At 43.6% G+C, this 18,321-nt stretch overlaps 1 protein-coding gene across 5 annotated transcripts in view; it reads right to left on the bottom strand.

Annotated features, from left to right (window-relative positions):
* LOC117417086 (roquin-1-like) overlaps window positions 1–18,321 on the bottom strand; it is a 130,111-nt gene that overhangs the window by 55,409 nt on the left and 56,381 nt on the right. For 4 of the 5 annotated variants that reach the window (XM_059034681.1, XM_034028826.3, XM_059034682.1 and 1 more), the window contains exons 4-9: window positions 17,403–17,642; window positions 16,217–16,392; window positions 14,040–14,240; window positions 3,952–4,084; window positions 2,157–2,275; window positions 1,461–1,573 (exon numbers count right to left, since the gene is read on the bottom strand). In XM_059034681.1, coding sequence (XP_058890664.1) covers window positions 1,461–1,573; window positions 2,157–2,275; window positions 3,952–4,084; window positions 14,040–14,240; window positions 16,217–16,392; window positions 17,403–17,642 — 982 coding nt within the window. The remainder of the gene's footprint in view (window positions 1–1,460; window positions 1,574–2,156; window positions 2,276–3,951; window positions 4,085–14,039; window positions 14,241–16,216; window positions 16,393–17,402; window positions 17,643–18,321) is intronic. The other variant, XM_059034680.1, reaches the window with a different exon arrangement.

Below are 18,321 nucleotides of genomic sequence, written 5' to 3'. Positions count from 1 at the left end.
CCAATATGCACATTGAGCACATAAACAAACACAACCGCTTGGAACACAATCGTGGAAAATAGAACTCAGAATGCAAGCAGACAGCAGGCTATCAGCAACAGTGACCGCAAAACAGGAAGGGGAAATGGGGGCACATGGCAGACAGATTAAGTGACAGAAGAGAATGAAGGTGGAGTGGATCCTAAAATGGAACACATTGCCTAAAAAAAAAAAAAAAAAAAGTATTTTTTCAAATGACATTGTTAATGTCCCCTTCTATTTTTATAATGTGTGCAATCATTCCGAGTTCAGGAATTATTTACATATTGTGTTTTATAAAAGTATGTTCAGGTGTTTTCTGAGTTTAACCCTTTGCAGTCCATTTATTAAGTGCGTGTCAGGCGCGTCAGGTCCAATTTATTTTCACACGCGCAGCTAATTTTAGACGCTGTTTAAAAGGCCCTGCATATCAACAAAGCACTCACTAGGCATCTCCAGCCCCGCCCCACCCTTTCGTTCGCTATAGCTTTCACATATGCTAAGAAATAAATAATAATAACAACAACAACAACAACAACAACAACAACAACAACAACAACAATAATAATAATCGTCGTACATACCGATCAATCATCTTCTGATCGCTCGTTTTATCACCAAACTCCTCAATAATGCAATCCAAGTCATTATTTTATTACTATAACATCTCAAAAAAGCTCTGCAAATGTCCGTGATATTCTCTGTGCGCTGGTTCAGTAACAGCCAGCTTGTTTCCTTATGGCCGCTGTTATCTGATGCCAGGGGCAAGTATGACTATTCATGAGATACGCCCTTTTTTTTCGGTTTGTCTCGGCTCCTGACGCTCCCACTCGGCCATTGAATGGTTTTCTTGGCTTTTTCCGGAGAAAAAACGATTAGAAACCAGTTTTTTGCGTTTTTTTGATGATGTCAGACAGGGTCCGACATTGGACCGGATAGGAATAATTGCAATGTCGGACCAGGTCCGACATAGGACCGCAAAGGGTTAAGAGATGCTCTTCGGTTCTTGCCATAGTTATATGTAAAGTAGGCTAGATCAGCCAAAGTGGGACTGGTTCCCACTTCTATAAAGACCCAATCTAGCCTTCAGGTACCTATGGCAGGCAACTGGAACTGAAGAGCAACTCCTGAACTCAGACGAAAGCATCTTAACAGACTAATCAAAAATAAAAATATAAACCCAAAACTACTTTTAAAAGTGAATGCTTTTGGTGCAGGCCAACCTGAAAATATTTATTTGGTTATCACAATTTGTATTTTTTTTATATCCAGAAAAAATGTAGAATTGTTGGACACCAAGATTTTATTTTCCTATGTTCTATTATAGTTTTTATATAAAAATCTGAATTACAAAAATCACCAAATCGGGGATCCAAGGATAAAAAGGGCCATGGTTATAATAAAATCACTGCACAAAATGTATATAAATAAAAGGCTCTTACTTTTCTAGTTCTTCCTGAGAATGTGCAAAGGTACAGCTGGACCCCCGAGGGCACCCCCCTTTCTGTTTCATATCCCGACACATGTAAGTTTTGTACTTGCTGTGCTGTGAAGGCTGGAAGTGAAAGCAAAGGCATTCATCACTTTAAAACTTAAGAGCATGAAATAGAAACCCATGGAATATTGGAATAATGATGCCATCTAGGTACGACAGTCAGGGAAAGTTTATGGGTTCATGTTTGGGGTAACTGTGCTTCAATATAAATGCAGTTTAGTTGTATTTTTCACTTTTTCAACAAGCAGGTAATTGTTTTAAATTATCTACAGTTAGCCTAAATAGGCGAGAGAGACAACTAGAGGCATTGCTATAAGGACATGCTACCTCAGCTGATAATACTGAAAATGAAATGCTTACCAAAGAAACACAAGTTAAATGACAAACATTTTGACTAGGTCTTTTTCTAGTCAAAATGTTTTTCATTGCGTTTCTTTAAGTATTTCTAAATGTAGCACTAAAGAGTGTTTAATAGTTATGGATGATACATTAACATATTCCTGAAAGCATACATAGTATAAGCATTGACCAAGTCAGACCAAGAAGCTTTCCATATACAAACACTTCTCTTATCAAGTACTTGCACATACTGATTCAATTCTACTGGAATAAGCTATTCGCATGAAAAGTGAACTCCTGTCACCTGCTGCTGGTCGGTGCCTTTCTTGCTGTGGTTCTGAATGAAATCCACCAGTCCGTGGACCACGGTCTTCACAGCGACCAGCCCCTTCTCCAGCTGCTCCCACATAGGAGGAGGTGCATCTAAACACGCAAAGACATGTGATTTAATACACTTTATATCAAAACACAATGAATTAAAAGCAATGCTCGAGCACAGCTTCAATGTGAGCCCATGACTCCAACCCCAGCTAAATGAATATACACATTGCTAAAATGAAACTGCTCCAAAGCAAAATATTCCTAATACTATCCAGATTGACATGCCCATAAAGTAAACCTTATCTAATTCAGCCCCTCTACAAACCGGCATTCTGTATAATTCAGCATCATTTTTTGGTCTCGGCCAAATCCTTACTGAAATGGATGGTGCGATACCCTCCGGAAACTGTCTATTCTGGAATTCGTTATTATTTTAACAGCTTGTCTGTCTAAAAGCAATGTTAATCTGACTGCCGTGCAGCACCAAAGCAAGACTTTGCGTAGACACAAACATGTACTCCTGCTATCCACTCGAAATTGTAGGAGTTCTTCAACAGCAAATAAAATGTCTAAACTTCCACACAACAAGCTATGTCTTGAAAGAAAAATTGGGCTTATCAAATAAGCTGAACATTTACCAAAACCAACACAAAAACAGCAAGTAAACAATTTAAAATCGCAAGGCAAACCATTCCAGACCTTCCGAAAAGAAAAGATGCCTATTTAAGCAACACAGAGAAAACCTAAATGCCAGCAGAAAGTGCCCGAATCCTGCATGCAGGTATGAACAAGTGAACATGTCTCTATGGGAATAGTTTAAAAAGGCTTGTGCTAATAACAGGTACAGATTTTGTTGTGTTTGCATTTTTGTGTTTCTTGTACTGTATGTACGGTATTAAAGTTGATTTTATTTATTATTATTTTTTTAATTTAGTAAATTGGCAATTGATTTTACCCCGTTTTGTTTTTCTCCCAATTTGAAATAGCCAATTGTATTTTAGGCTCAGCTCACCACTACCACCCCTGCACTGACTCGGGAGTGGCGAAGACCTTGGGAACTCCCGTCCATGGTTGGCAGTTGAATAGCCTGCACTCCACGCGGAGCGCCTTTCCTGGATGCGCCACTCGGGCGCCCCCTGGTTTTCCTGTAATCTTACCAAATGTTTTGCACTCTGCTGGTTTTTTTGGAGGACAGAGGGTCTTACTAAGTATTATTTGAGTAACTATGTAATGCAAATGGTATTAGATAGCTGGCACTGGAACCTATCCAAGTTGCACTACATTTTGAACCTGACTCTCCTGATTGCACATTAGTTCTGAAAACATCCTGCCGTGAACCACCTGCCACAATCTGGTTAAAACATGAATTTTGTTAAAAATGTATATTAACAATTTTGTAGCCCCTGATTTTTTCCCCATTTAGAATGTCAAATTCCCTCACCAAAGGCAATTCCCCAACAGCTCAGCCAATTGACACTTTATACCCAGGAACTCAAGAACGAGTGTCGGCAAGCTACCGACCTCTGGAGGACAAGGACCAGCCCTGCAGGAGTCAGCCTGAGCTCACCACTGGCTAGGCCACCAGGGTCTGCTGTAATGAGAAAACCCCCCAGCAATTTCCTTCAACTTTACACAGTCGGGAACCTGTGCTACCGACTGTGCGACCCTGCACATGTGGTCGTGCCTTTACCAGGTGAGCCACTAGGGTACCCGTTCTGTGTTTTGTTTTAACTCTATTTGTATGATATGAGATCGAAACAGCAAAAGGAGTCCATTACCTGGGCAGGGGTCGATATTAGCCAGCAGCTCAAGGTGGGGTCGGAGACGGTTCAGGTTGGCAGGGTCTCCCGTCCGCTGGAGCGCAATGGTCAGTTCCTGAACACTCTGGGCGAATGAGGCCGGCGTCTGCAACTTAACCAGAAGGATTTCCGGTAAAGTAAACAGCTATACATCAAAGTATGCTAACCATGTATGTGGTCTGAAGTTAATAATACATAAAGTAATGACAATAAAAATCCCAGCAACCTGGTTTTGTATACCAATATAAATCGAGGAGATACTGTAGTAGGGCTGTATTGTACATTTCCAGCTAATTAAAGTGAAAGAATATTAGGCTGAAATTTCAATACATTTCACTCATGAAAAACCTGACTTTGTCCCAACACTAATGTGGAGGAAATGACAATTTATAATTTTTTTTTTTAAGTCCCTATCTCACATAGAAAATCATTTTTTGGCTTTGGGTCGTACTTGGTTTACTTTCACAATGAGCAAGAAATTAAATCTCCATGATCAATATTATGGCACAGAGACGTAAAACTATCAATAATTCCGGAAAATACCACCACGCACCGATGATACACAAAGTTGTCGTGACGTCACTAGGGGAACACATACCAGGAACAGAGGAGAGATATACATGGCTTCAGGCTTGTCAAAGTGATCATTACGAATTTCTCCGATGTTTTGAATAGTCTGTATTACAGTAAGGACAGCGGGAGTGTGGTGTATAATGAAAGAAATTGTGGGGAGGAAGAGTAAGTGGTATGAGGCCCGATTCCGAACTGTTTTGAACCTCCAGCAAGAGAAAATAACCACGCTGGCATGAAGAATGCGAGCGACACGCCCCCTTGTCTGCAGGTCGGCAATTCTGAATGTTGTTCTTATATACAGTTAACCCTGGCCAGCAGTTTATTTATGGGAATAAAAAAAAAACATGTGTATTTCTATATTTGGTTTGTTGTACCATTTATATCTTTGCAAATAGTGTTTACCGTTTCCCATCCACTTCAGTAATAAAGCATTGAATATTACAGGGCTGGGATGACTTGCATGGTCACGTACAGCTCTTCAACTTCATTCATGAAATAAACTTCTGCTTTCCCCATTTTTGTGAAATTATATAGGCCTAACCTCCTTGTGAACTGCACATAATTATTATTTCTTGGCAGATGACCTTACCCAGTAATGTGCTGTGGCAATGTGCCCCGCCCCTGTGTGCATGTGTGTGTTGTGTTGTATGTTGCGTGTGTTACTGTTGGTGTATAGAGATTGGTACACGGAATATAAACGGGTCTGTGTTTCACGTGTGATTTAAATTGTATATTTGTATTTAGGCACGGGATTGTACATCATTGCACGTGCATTTAAAGTATAGTATGTGAGCACGGGGTTGCACAGAATTAATTCACGTGCTGGGATTCAAGTGAATAATTAATTAGTAATTGAATCCCAGCACAACAGTATATATAGATGCACATTTCTTTCACTCTGGGTTGGGTATTCAAGAGTGGAGAACAGGAGAGAGAGGAGTAAAAGAAAAACAACGTAAATAATAAGTGTTTATAGACTCACCGTGTTTGTTTGTGTGTCTGACCGTGCACCGTTTGTTAAGTGTTAGTTCGTTTTGTTTGTCTATTTATTTTGGCGTAAGTGCCGTGTCCTGTTTTGTGTTTGTTTGTTCAACCTTTTTATTTTCTGTTCTGTTTATTAAATGCTGAGCGAAACCATTCGCTCAGCTCCACCAAACCACACCTCTCTGTCGTTTTATTTCCTGCTTCTGGTCTGACGCCACCCACTCCGGCTGTCTTTGTGACACGTGGTGTCATCGTGGGATAACAGCGCCTCCAAGCGTCAGACCAGGAGAGGGGTTTTTGTGTTTTAAAAAAAAAAACACAGGACTGTTTTTAAAAAAAAAAAAAAAGGGAAAATGGAAGGCTGGAGAGACGGCTGTCGGAACCTGGAGGACCTCCTCGGGGGCCTCGAGGACCAAGGCTGGTGCATGGCCTGTGGGGTCTACGGACACACGGTGGCGATCTGCCCCTTCCAAGTTGAGGAGGAGGAGGAACCGGCCCAGGAGAGGAAGGTAGGGAGGAGAAGTAAGAAGAGAAGGGGGAAAGGAAAGCTGCAGCAGCAACAGCAACCACAACACCAGCCGGAGGAACAGCGACCCGGGTGTTACTGCTGCGCTGAGCCTGGGCATTCCAGCACCAACTGACCCTGGTACCCCCTCGGACAGCTACCCCAACTATGCCCAATCTGCAGAGGTGAGCACTACGTGGCCCGCTGCCCTGTCCATCAGGAGAGGGAGGAGCAGGGGTCGCCTCAGTCTCCACCACCAGCAGGGGGAGGTAGACTGCTGCTCCCACCGCCCCAACCACAACTGCAACAGTGGCCAGAGGAGCCAGAGAACCTGTTCCCCAGGTGCACCTGGTGCGGAAAGGTGGAACACCGCTGGAGGGACTGCTCCGAGGTGCCACTGAGCTGGTGTGGGCGATGTGAGGAAGGGGGACACGACTGGTCGGGATGCCCCTATGCCAGCTCGCCAGTACATGAGTGGGAGGAGCCTGAGTGTCCACAGCCCAAGCGGGAGGAGCCTGAGCGTCCACAGCCCAAGCGGGAGGAGCCAGAATGTCCTACACCTGAGTGGGAGGAGTCTGAACGTCCTACGCCTGAGTGGGGGGAGCACGAATGTCCACAGCCCAAAAGGGAGGAGTCGGTGCGTCCACAGCCCAAAAGGGAGGAGTCGGTGCGTCCACAGCCCAAAGAGAGGGAAGTTGGGGCTTCCACAGCCCTAGGACCCAAGCTGCCAGCAGAGGGAGAATGCCTGCTGGTTTCACCTCCACCAGCAGAGGAAGAATGCCTGCTGTCCCCATGTCCACCAGCAGATGGAGAATGCCTGCTGTCCCCATGTCCACCAGCAGAGGGAAAATGCCTGCTGTCCCCATCTCCACCAGCAGAGGAAGAATGCCTGCTGGTTTCCCCTTCAGAGGCAGAGCCGCACCAGTCCCCTGCAAGAGAGGCAGAGCCGCACCAGTCCCCTGCAAGAGAGGCAGAGCCGCACCAGTCCCCTGAAAAAAGGGGAGACTACACACTGCTCCCACCTCCGTCGCCAAGAGACTACACTCTGCTCCCACCTCCGTCGCCAGGAGACTACACGCTGCTCCCACCTTCACCGGCAGGAGCAGAGCAGCCGGAGCTGCCTCTGCCTCTGCCACCTTCACCGGCAGGAGCAGAGCAGCAGGAGCTGCCTCTACCTCCACCACCTCCACCGCCAGGAGCAGAGCAGCAGGAGCTGCCTCTGCCTCCATCACCATCAGGGGGAGAGGAGTAGGAGCTGCCTCTCCCTTCACCAGAAGGACCAGGACTAGATGCTGGCGGTCCTCAGCAGCCCTTGCATAGGCTGCTGAGGGAAGCACGGGGAAGAACCGCCCGGCCGCAGAGGCCCAAGGATGCTTGCCACGCTTCGCCCAAGGATATCTGTCTGGCATCGCCTGGGGTTGCCAGCCGCTCCGCATCACCTGGGGTTGCCAGCCGCTCCGCATTGCCTGGGGCTGCCAGTTGCTCCGCATCGCAGCAGGAAGTACTGTGGCTGGAACCCCACCAAGGGGAGCTGCCGGCCACGAAGAAGGTGGGGGAGGTCAGGAGACCTGCTCCCACTGCAGCAGTTTTGCTGCCGGAGATCGTGGGGGAGGTCAGGAGACCTGCTCCCACTGCAGCAGTTTCGCTGCCGGAGATCGTGGGGGAGGTCCGGAGACCTGCTCCCACTGCAGCTTCTTCGCTGCCGGAAGTACTGTGGTCGGAGTCCCACAAAAGGGAGCTACTGGCTACAAAGACAGGGGAAGAGGTCAGGAGACCACTTTCCCCAGCAGCAGTTTCGCTGCAGGAGTTCTTGTGGCCAGAGCCCCACAGGAGGGAGCTACCGGCTACGAAGAAAGGGAGAGAGGTCAGGAGACCAGCATCCCCCGCAGCAATTTCGCTGCAGGGGTGGACCAGCATGCTGTCAGCCGTGCCACTACTGGCAGGGGTGCGGACAGCATTGCCAGCCATTGGCCCACTGAAGCCTCCCTTCCCAGCCCGAGACTTTGTCCTGGACTGCTGGGTTTTTAAGGGGGGAGGTGGCCATTGAGGCCATGTGTGCTGCACACAAGGGGGGGTATATGTGGCAATGTGCCCCGCCCCTGTGTGCATGTTGCGTGTGTTACTGTTGGTGTATAGAGATTGGTACACGGAATATAAACGGGTCTGTGTTTCACGTGTGATTTAAATTGTATATTTGTATTTAGGCACGGGATTGCACATCACTGCACGTGCATTTAAAGTATAGTATGTGAGCACGGGGTTGCACAGAATTAATTCACGTGCTGGGATTCAAGTGAATAATTAATTAGTAATTGAATCCCAGCACAACAGTATATAAAGATGCACATTTCTTTCACTCAGGGTTGGGTGTTCGAGAGTGGAGAACGGGAGAGAGGAGTAAAAGAAAAACGTTTATAGACTGTGTTTGTTTGTGTGTCTGTCCGTGCACCGTTTGTTAAGTGTTAGTTCGTTTTGTTTGTCTATTTATTTTGGCGCAAGTGCAGTGTCCTGTTTTGTGTTTGTGTTTGTTTGTTCAACCTTTTTATTTTCTGTTCTGTTTATTAAATGCTGAGCGAAACCATTCGCTCAGCTCCACCAAACCACACCTCTCTGTCGTTTTATTTCCTGCTTCTGGTCTGATGCCACCCACTCCGGCCGTCTGTGACATGTGCACATGAATATTACATTAAAGATAAAAATGAAAATCAAAAGCGTACCTAAAAAAGCTGGATGAGTGGATTCATTGTTATGATTTCTGCATCAGAAATCTTGAGCGTGCAATGTGTTTGTACTGGTTTCTAGTACTCTGACGTTATTGCTTTTATTAAGACAGCAATATGAAAGCTGTGCTCATGTTTATTTTCTTCGGGTAGTTTTGGGCAAAGGAGTTTATTTGATAACGGTATATTGTAATAACGATTTCCATTACACAAGAGTAGATGTTAAAACTTCATGCTGATTTGAACTCGGCTCTTGCCAAGATAAGCACCAACTAAGACGTAGCTTTACAGTAAACTAATGTGATCCATCTGTGTCTCCATCCATTTGCGCTTCCTTCCATATGATGATGTAGATATCATTCTATCTGGTGTTGATGGCTGAAGTGTAATGCTGGCTCCAGGGATCAGCTTACTGCCTCCCTAGCGCATCAGCACACACAACGGCTGCGATGCTGGCTCCGGGGATCAACCACAGTGCGGTCTCCCCAGCACATCAGCATGACAACCATCTGGATTGAGCTAAATAGGGTACATCTCTGGGGTCTTCAAGTGGGCACCTTCCATCCTCGGTGTTTCGTCAACTAGCCCACGACACCTCAAGAGGGCTCGACGGTGATTCTGGCAACCCAGCATCACCCCCCTCCGTCCCCCACTCAACTCAGCCCAGCTTACTTACCCGTACATCAGCATTTCTTTCTATTGTGCTTGAGATCCCCCGCCAGAATCTTTCCGTCTCAACCACAGCCAGTTGCTGCTCCTCTCTTCTGCTTCAGATAAGTTCTTCACTGTGCAACTCTTGGCCACTGAATCCGACGTCTCTGAGAAACCGGGTTGTAGAGTGTGCCACAAATCTTCGACAACCCACCTCCACTGGGTAAACCCGGACTCTCCATCCTCGCTGTTCCACTTCAGTGGCTAGTTGAGCATACCGCAGTAATAATAATAATAATACTAATAATAATAATAATAATAATAATAATAATAATAATAATAATATTTGACGTCTGAAAAAACAAATCCAACACTTGCAGAGAACGGATTATTTGCAGTGGATAGCCTAGTAGTATTGAGCACTAGTGCACAGGGTAAGAAAACAAAGAATCTATGGTAATCACTTGTGTTTGTGAACTTGTGAACCAGTGTCTTACAAAAGAGAAAATTAAATTTGTACCTGCCAGAAACCAACAAACAAAAGCTTTAGTCTCCGTGTTCCGTGTTGTATGAAGTGATCATTGCATTGTGCACTGACGAACTCGTTGATTTTACTTTCACGGAACAGTACTTTTTTTTTTTTTTTCATGGAATGCATTCCCCTTGCGTCTATCTGAGGTGAAATGTATGTTTGACACCGTTTAACCATCGCGAAATAGACCTGTATGTATGATCGTTTTGTTTATGCCACAGACATATGCATGCATGTTTATGGCTTATGGTTCGTGTTTTCCCCTAGTGACGTCACAGATGTCAAGATTCGAAAGCAGGGCTTTTTGGCAGAAGCACTCAAAACAAGATTTACGATTGTAAATTTCTTACAGCTACAGCGCAAAAGTATAAATGATATATATATATTTTTAGAACACTATTATAGTGTAGTTTAATAAAATATGAATCAGATTGTAATGTAAAATAGGTGACGTGAACTTTAAATATATATTAAGTCTATTACAAAACGATTTATGTAAGTTTAAGTAAGTTTAAGAGCTTAAAATGCATATTCCTGTTTGTGACGAAACCCCCATTCAAACAAAATAACTTTGCTAGAGAGCCACTGATGTGCTGAGCTTCAAAAAACAGTTGTTCATTTTGAATGCCCATTTGCCATGTGTCTGCCCGTTCTAGACAGCATTCAGAACTGGGCAGACACATGGCAAATGACATTTAATAGAGAAAAGTGTAAAGTACTGTACGCAGGCAATAAAAATGTGCATTATAAATATCATATGGGAGATCCTGAAATTGAAGGAGGAATCTATGAAAAAGACCTAGGAGTTTATGTTGACTCAGAAATGTCTTCATCTAGATCAGTGGTCATCAAAGTGGAGCCCGCGGCAGCCGTTCTTAAATTATGGGTCGTGAACACATTTCTGGCGGGTCGTAGCGTGAGAAAATAAATAAAGCTTTAAACACGTTTTCCAACAAAAGCGTCACAGCAGTCTGTTGACAGCTCGCTTATGCTGTGCTTGTACGTACTCAACATATTTTTTTTTTCCTGAAGGGCCTCTGCGACACGATCAACCAATTGAATATCTGCATTTTCTCTGCGGTAGCACAAACATAAGTTACCTGGGTGCGGCATAAACTGTGTCTGTTTCAGTTGCAGGTACTGACAGTAAGTTTAACCAATAGGAGAGTCAAATATCTTCCAAGCTGTCCAAACATAAGCAAGCACAGGCCGATCACTTTATTCTGCATGAAAATTGGCGAGTAAGTAGCCAATAGGAAAGTGAAAGATCTGACAGCTGTCCAATCATTCGTGAGCAGAGGCGGGGTGTTAATATGTCGGCCAAACACTGAATTTTGCCGACTGTTAGAGAAAAATAATACATTTCCGTATTTAGAATTTAATTTTCTGTTTATATATTTTTTAATCTGGGTAAAACATGCTATTTAAAAATATTTGCATTGCGTATTTTATATAAATTATTTAAAGAATAAGCGCAGCACTCACAATTACTGTCTGAGACTTGGCCTTATCAGAGTGAGCCAAGAATAACTCCCACTAAAACTCTGGGTAAAATGTATTATTTTTCTCATATATATATATATATATATATATATATATATATATATATATATACACATATACATACAGTGCCTTGCATAAGTATTCACCCCTCTTGGACTTTTCCACATTTTGTAGTGTTACAACCTGGAATTAAAATGGATTTAATTAGGTTTTTTTGTCACTGATCTACACAAAATAGTCCATAATGTCAAAGTGGGGAAAAAAATCTACATATTTTTCAAAATGATTTACAAATAAAAAACTGAAAAGACTTGATTGCATAAGTATTCACCCCCTTTGCTGTAACACCCCTAAATAAGCTCTGGTGCAACCAATTGCCTTCAGAAGTCACATAATTAGCTGAATGGAGTCCACCTGTGTGCAATTAAAAGTGTCACATGATCTCAGATTATATACACCTGTTTCTGGAAGGCCCCAGAGTTTGTTAGAGAGCATATCTAAAACAAACAGCATCATGAAGACCAAAGAGCTATCAAAACAAGTCTGGGATAAAGTTCTGGAGAAGCACCAATCAGGGTTGGGTTATAAAAAAATATCCCAAACTTTGAACATCCCCCGGAGCACCATTAAATCCATTATTAAAAATGGAAAGAATATGGCACAACCGTGACTCTGCCTAGAGAAGGCCGTCCACCAAAACTCAGTGACCAGGTAAGGAGGGCATTAGTCAGAGAAGCAACCAAGTGGCCAATGGTAACTCTGAAGGAGCTAGAGAGATCCACAGCTGAGATGGGAGAAACCGTCCATGGGACAAATATAACCCGGACTCTCCACAAAGCTGGGCTTTATGGAAGAGTGGCGAGAAGAAAACCATTGCTGAAAAAAACCTATATCAAATCCCGTTTGGATTTTGCCACAGCTGTAGTTGCTGCCAAAGGTGCTTCTACCAAGTATTGACTCAGGGGGGTGAATACTTATGCAACCAACAAATGTTTTTTTTTGTTTAATTAACTTTTGTGTCACAATAAAAAATATTTTGCACCTTCAAAGTGTTAAGTATGTTGTGTAAATCAAATGGTAAAAATCCCAATTAAATTCATTTTAATTCCAGGTTGTAACACTACAAAATGTGGAAAAGTCCAAGGGGGGTGAATACTATACAAGGCACTGTATATATATATATATATATATATATATATATATATATATATGTCGGGGGACAGCAGTTTTAATTTAAGAACCTATGCAATAGTCAGCGTGCCCGCAAACAGCCAAGAAAGATCAATTTATGCCCATGCCCAAATTACTTTGAGGACCACTGATCTAGACAATGTGGGGAAGCTATAAAAAAAAAGGCAAACAAGATGCTCGGATACATTGTGAGAAGTGTTGAATTTAAATCAAGGGAAGAATTGTTAAAATTTTACAATGCATTGGTAAGACCTCATCTAGAAAATTGTGTTCAGTTCTGGTCACCTCGTTACAAAAAGGATATTGCTGCTCTAGAAAGAGTGCAAAGAAGAGCAACCAGAATTATCCCGGGTTTAAAAGGCATGTCGTATGCAGACAGGCTAAAATAATTGAATCTATTCAGTCTTGAACAAAGAAGACTACGTGGTGATCTGATTCAAGCATTCAAAATCCTAAAAGGTATAGACAATGTCGACCCAGGGGACTTTTTTGACCTGAAAAAAGAAACAAGGACCAGGGGTCACAAATGGAGATTAGATAAAGGGGCATTCAGAACAGAAAATAGGAGACACTTTTTTACACAGAGAATTATGAGGGTCTGGAACCAACTCCCCAGTAATGTTGTTGAAGCCGATACCCTGGGATGCTTCAAGATGCTGCTTGATGAGATTCTGGGATCAATAAGCTACTACAACCAAACGAGCAAGATGGGCCGAATGGCCTTCTCTCGTTTGTAAACTTTGTTATGTTCTTATGTTCCAATACTGTGTTATGCTCAATTGATATTTAACCTTTTGAATTTTGTAACTTTAATACACATTTTTACTTTTGAAGATTTGTCCCTCTGTTCCTTAAGTACGGATGTATATTGCATCTTTTGAACCAAAAAGTTGTATAAAATAAAAGGATTCAATTAAAATGTAATCTTTGCATTTTCATTTAATATAACTTACTTACATTCAATTGTAAACTTCAACACTTTTTTTTTTTTTTTTTTTAAATATACAATAATCAATTGAAATACAGTCAGCGTTGCTTTCCCAGAGTTGTATCCCATTTAAGCAGAAATTAAGCAGAAATCTGATTATCAGTATCCTGATTACGCGGCGCCGACTGCACTTATAACTGTGTTCTAATTTTACTTAACCTTGGACATTAAAAAGAAAATCTTAAAATATACCTGCTATTAGAATTTCAGAATCTACAAAAGAACTATCTTGACAAATAAAATATAATCTTTGCATTATAAGTGATGTTGACAAATTGTTTAGACTAATTATTAGTACAGCTAGGCACAGTCCATTACAAATGTTCTTCAAGTAGATTGTGAATTCAAAATCAATGAGAGGAACTGTTCATCATCTCGTTTAGGTATCTGGTGGCTTCCCCCTTGCAGCGTGTCCCTTACCTTGTCGATGATGGACTGCATGTGTGATTTGTGGGACTGGTCCCCATAGAGCAGCGAGGACCACTGGTCAGGGGCGATGCGCAGCCCCCCCTCCATGGCGATCTGGACGATCTGAGAGTCGTGTTCCCGCCGGAGAGCTTCGTACGTGCGGAACTCCTCCTTCAGCTGCATCAGCGAAGAATCCTCATCTCGCTTCGTCACCTAGACCGGACATGACACACACCAGACTGCTTGGATTCATTCCATCAAAATTCCATAAGATAGCTGTATTAAAGCAATTGTAGTTAACAGAACAGTTCCATACATCCTTTGCCATGCACATCCATTCACTGTATAGGTCTCGAAAGAAACACACGTTAAAGCAATATGTATTTACATTGTAAAACATGGTATCTGGTACTACATCGGTTAAATGCATCTGTTTGCAAGCCATGCTTTTAGAATGAATGCCTTGCATCTGGGTTATTTCAACTGGAGGGTCAAACTATCCCCAATCCTTCACTGGCTTATTTCCTGTCTATAACCAATTGACTGCTTGCCCTAGTGAATGACATGCTTTCAGCCAGCAACATGACCCCCAAAGACACTGCTTAGGTCAAATTAAAAAAGCAAACCTGAGAATAAGGCACAGAAACTGAGAGCTTCCTTTAACCCCTTCTCTGCTGAGGCCCTTGTAACGCCCTGTGCTACAGGCATTTTTTGAATTTGGGACTCTCCTGGCTTGCATCAAAATTGCTCTATGTTCCTTATCAGGTACCCCTGGCAAACTATATATATATATATATATATATATATATATATATATATATATATATATATATATATATATATATATATATAATGTAAACCGGCCGGCACTCACGGTCATTCGTTGCCCCTTTAAACACAGACCCAGGACACAGGAATGGAGTTTTCAAAGTGCGAATGCGCTATTTTTAATTTTCCACACTACCTTTTTCATGTACGCTTGCACGCACTCGCAAGAGGGCTCTTCACACAGCAGCCCTGTGCAGACTGGCTGCTTTCTTTTTATACCAGGCAGCTGGCCTCAATTTACAATAACAAGGCCAACTGCCAGAACAATTAACAAATGAAAATTAAACTAAACAAATGTGCCTATGCGCATGTTTTCTGCAGGGAGGATTTAACCCTCTCCCTGCTATCTTACACATCCCCCCCCTGGCCATTCGACGGCCACCTCCCTCCACCCTTAAAAGACCACCCACCCTCAAGTCCGATTTCTCTAATCTTCGCCCTCTTCCACGGGCGGGCTTGAGGGTGGGTCGGGGTGACAGGGCCGACTGCAGCAGCGAGCAGAGGTCTTCACTTGAGGACTGGCGTAGCGATGTCCGATCACCCAGGGGGGAGCGAAGCAGCGAACAGGGGGAGCACCAACGACGTCTGGCAGCAGCCCAGCGATGCCTGGGTGATCGGGGAGAGCGGAGTGGGGAACCAGGTGTAGAGCTGTGGCCGATGGTGTAGGCTCCTGGGTTCCAGGTCAAGCGCCGGGAGGTCTAGGCAGACCAGCAGGGTGTCCAGGAGCAAGGGGTAAGGGACCGTACCCGGCAGTACCGGACTGGTTTCTAGGGGTGGTGGTCGGGGCTGTGGTGGAGGTAACTTCCTCACCTCCTCTGGCTCTCGGAACAGCAGCTCCATCCCCTCTGGCTCAGGAGACAGCGCTGCTTCTCCCGCCTGCTCCCACTTTTGGAGCAGCAGCTCCAGTTCGGTCGGCCCCTGCTCCTGTATTTTCAACGGGGCCAACCCCAGCTCTCTCTCCCATTTATCATTCTGCTCTTTTTGAGCAGCGGTATTTTAATCGTAGTGTATCCAGTTCATGCTGCCTCCTCAACAATGCTGGTGATAAAAATGGATGGCGTTTTGTTGCTGGAGGCATTATTTGGATACTCTGTGATCCTTAGAAGATAAAAATGTTTTACTCCTGGAAAACACTCCCGAGTAAATGTATTCCCCTGTTGATTTATGATATGTGATTACAAACAGCTCTGCAATACGGACAACACAGGACAGCAAAGGTAACATAATGCATTTCTTGTAAACAGTCCAAGTCTGAATCGACTAAAGTTATGACAGGAGTCATCTCGCCAAACTGTAGGTCATGAACATGATTTTATATACACTTCTCTACAAACAAGAAAACATTGATGGAAATACATTACCTTAAAACAGGATGCTCTATAGAGGAGTTGTACCACGTGACCGATGCTCGTTTTGGAGGCCTGGGGGAATCGTGGCTCCAATCTCTGAACCACAAAGAGAACCAGAACCTTACGGGACAGGGGGGAGCCGTCTTCCAAGGCTAGCAGAACCAACTTCAGAGCCTCCTCCTGCATCGCTGCACATGAGGGCACAAGAGACAGCAGACGATAGTGCATTAAATAGATAATTCAAATACAGCTCTGTATCCAAGAAAAATCAGAATCCAACATGATACTTTTAATAATTAGCTACAACATTTTGGCTTCTGCCTTTTTCAAATGGTAGAAATAGCTTGGTAGACTGATGCTGAGCTTTAAGTTTTGAGAAGCTCAGCATTAAATAGTTATCAAACACTGTGGTTCAGAACAAACTCAATACTTATCATCAGTGTAAATGTATTACCTAACCTTTTGAAATACTAAAAAGAAACTCAATGACAAACATTTTGACTTCAATGTCCCTTAATGTGTAATGAAGCCAGACAGATACCTGTGCACAAGTCTATAGAGACTTGGCTCTTAATTAGAACTAGTTGAACACCATATCATTGTGCTGTATTAAATTAGCTTCCCACTGCTACAGCATGTTCAAAACAAGAAGTGTATGTCCAAATTGTTTCATTTTGAAAAAATATACACATGTATTGTATTTTTAAGGGAAACTGATGAATTCAAATTGATAGGGCTATTATAGTGTCTTTTGACAATGTGCTGAATTTTGGTACTGGCACAGAACATGAGCTCACTGAAACATAACATTTTTCCCATAGGGAGCAACATATTTAACTGAGAGTCCCACCCCACCCCACCCCCCACAAATTGTTCCCCACAAATTGATCTATTCAATAGAACAGTGGCTGACCTAAATACCACCACTGTTTAACCCTTTCAGTCCTAACTAACCTAAAGTCCCATTTACCAAAATATGTTTGTCATGTTCACATGCATACTCAATAAAGGCGTTCCTTTTTGAATTACATAACTCGAAAGGTTTAAATACTGAAATAGTGTAAACCAGTTTTTTTTTTTTTTTTGAACAGATAAGCCCCCCTTTTAATGTTACCCTAAGCCAAGCAATCTAATGCCAACATGGTTTATAAAGGGTCCATTCTTTGGTACAATGGAGATATGAATGCAGTTCCCTTACCTGGCCCGAGGAACTGGCAGCCCCTGGCTCGGACAGCTGCCCACAGGTTGGAGGAGAGCTGCTGTGGGTTCTGGTGTTGGAGGATGAGCTCCGTGACTGTCCTCTCGCCCAGGGAACGGGCAGCTCGCATGGCCCTGATTCGCCCCTCCTCCTCCACCAGCTGACAGTGAACCAGCGTCACCAGCTTCCTCTGCATGGGCCGGCTGAGAGCGCTCTGAGTAGTGCTGTTCAAACCAACACCTGACAAACAGCAATCGGTAAAATACTGTGTTCAATTACCAACAGAGCAACAAGACTAGTCCCACTGCTTGAAGGAATGAGCTACCAAGACAGGTTCAAGGAACGGAATCTATGTAGACTTGAACAAAACAAGAACAGATAATCATACCCTCTTCAAAATAAGCAAAATATTTGAACTAACAAGGCATCCCCTAATTTCAGTAGTTGCCTAAATGTTATGCATTTAAACAATGCAAAATAACTAGGCAGGATATTTGTTCACTTTCCCTAAAAGCTGTTTCTGCAATGGTGCCAATGGCTTAACATTGAACGTCCTCTCTCCCTCCTCATCCACCAAGAACCTCAGTGTCACCTTCGACCCCTCCCTCTCTTACTCTCAGGACATCTCTACTCTGGCATGCTCTTGTCGCTTCTTTCTCACCAACATATGCAGAATGTGCCCCTTCCTAACCAACTACACGCAGCTCCTAGTTGAGGCCCAGGTACTGTCCCGCCTTGACTACTGCAACTCCCTCCTGGCCGGCCTCCCTGCCTCTTGCTAGCCATTCCAGCTCATCCAAAACTCTGCTGCTCGCCTTGCCTTTTCCCTTCCTCGTTTCTCCCACGCTACACTGATGCTTTGGTCCCTCCAATGGCACCCTATCGGCGCTCGCATCCAATTCAAAACTCTTGTACTCGC

The sequence above is a fragment of the Acipenser ruthenus genome, chromosome 12 (genome assembly GCF_902713425.1).
Source record: "Acipenser ruthenus chromosome 12, fAciRut3.2 maternal haplotype, whole genome shotgun sequence".
NCBI lineage: Eukaryota > Metazoa > Chordata > Actinopteri > Acipenseriformes > Acipenseridae > Acipenser > Acipenser ruthenus.
The sequence above is the reverse complement of the archived record's forward strand: the minus strand, read 5'-3'. Positions and strand labels throughout refer to the sequence as shown.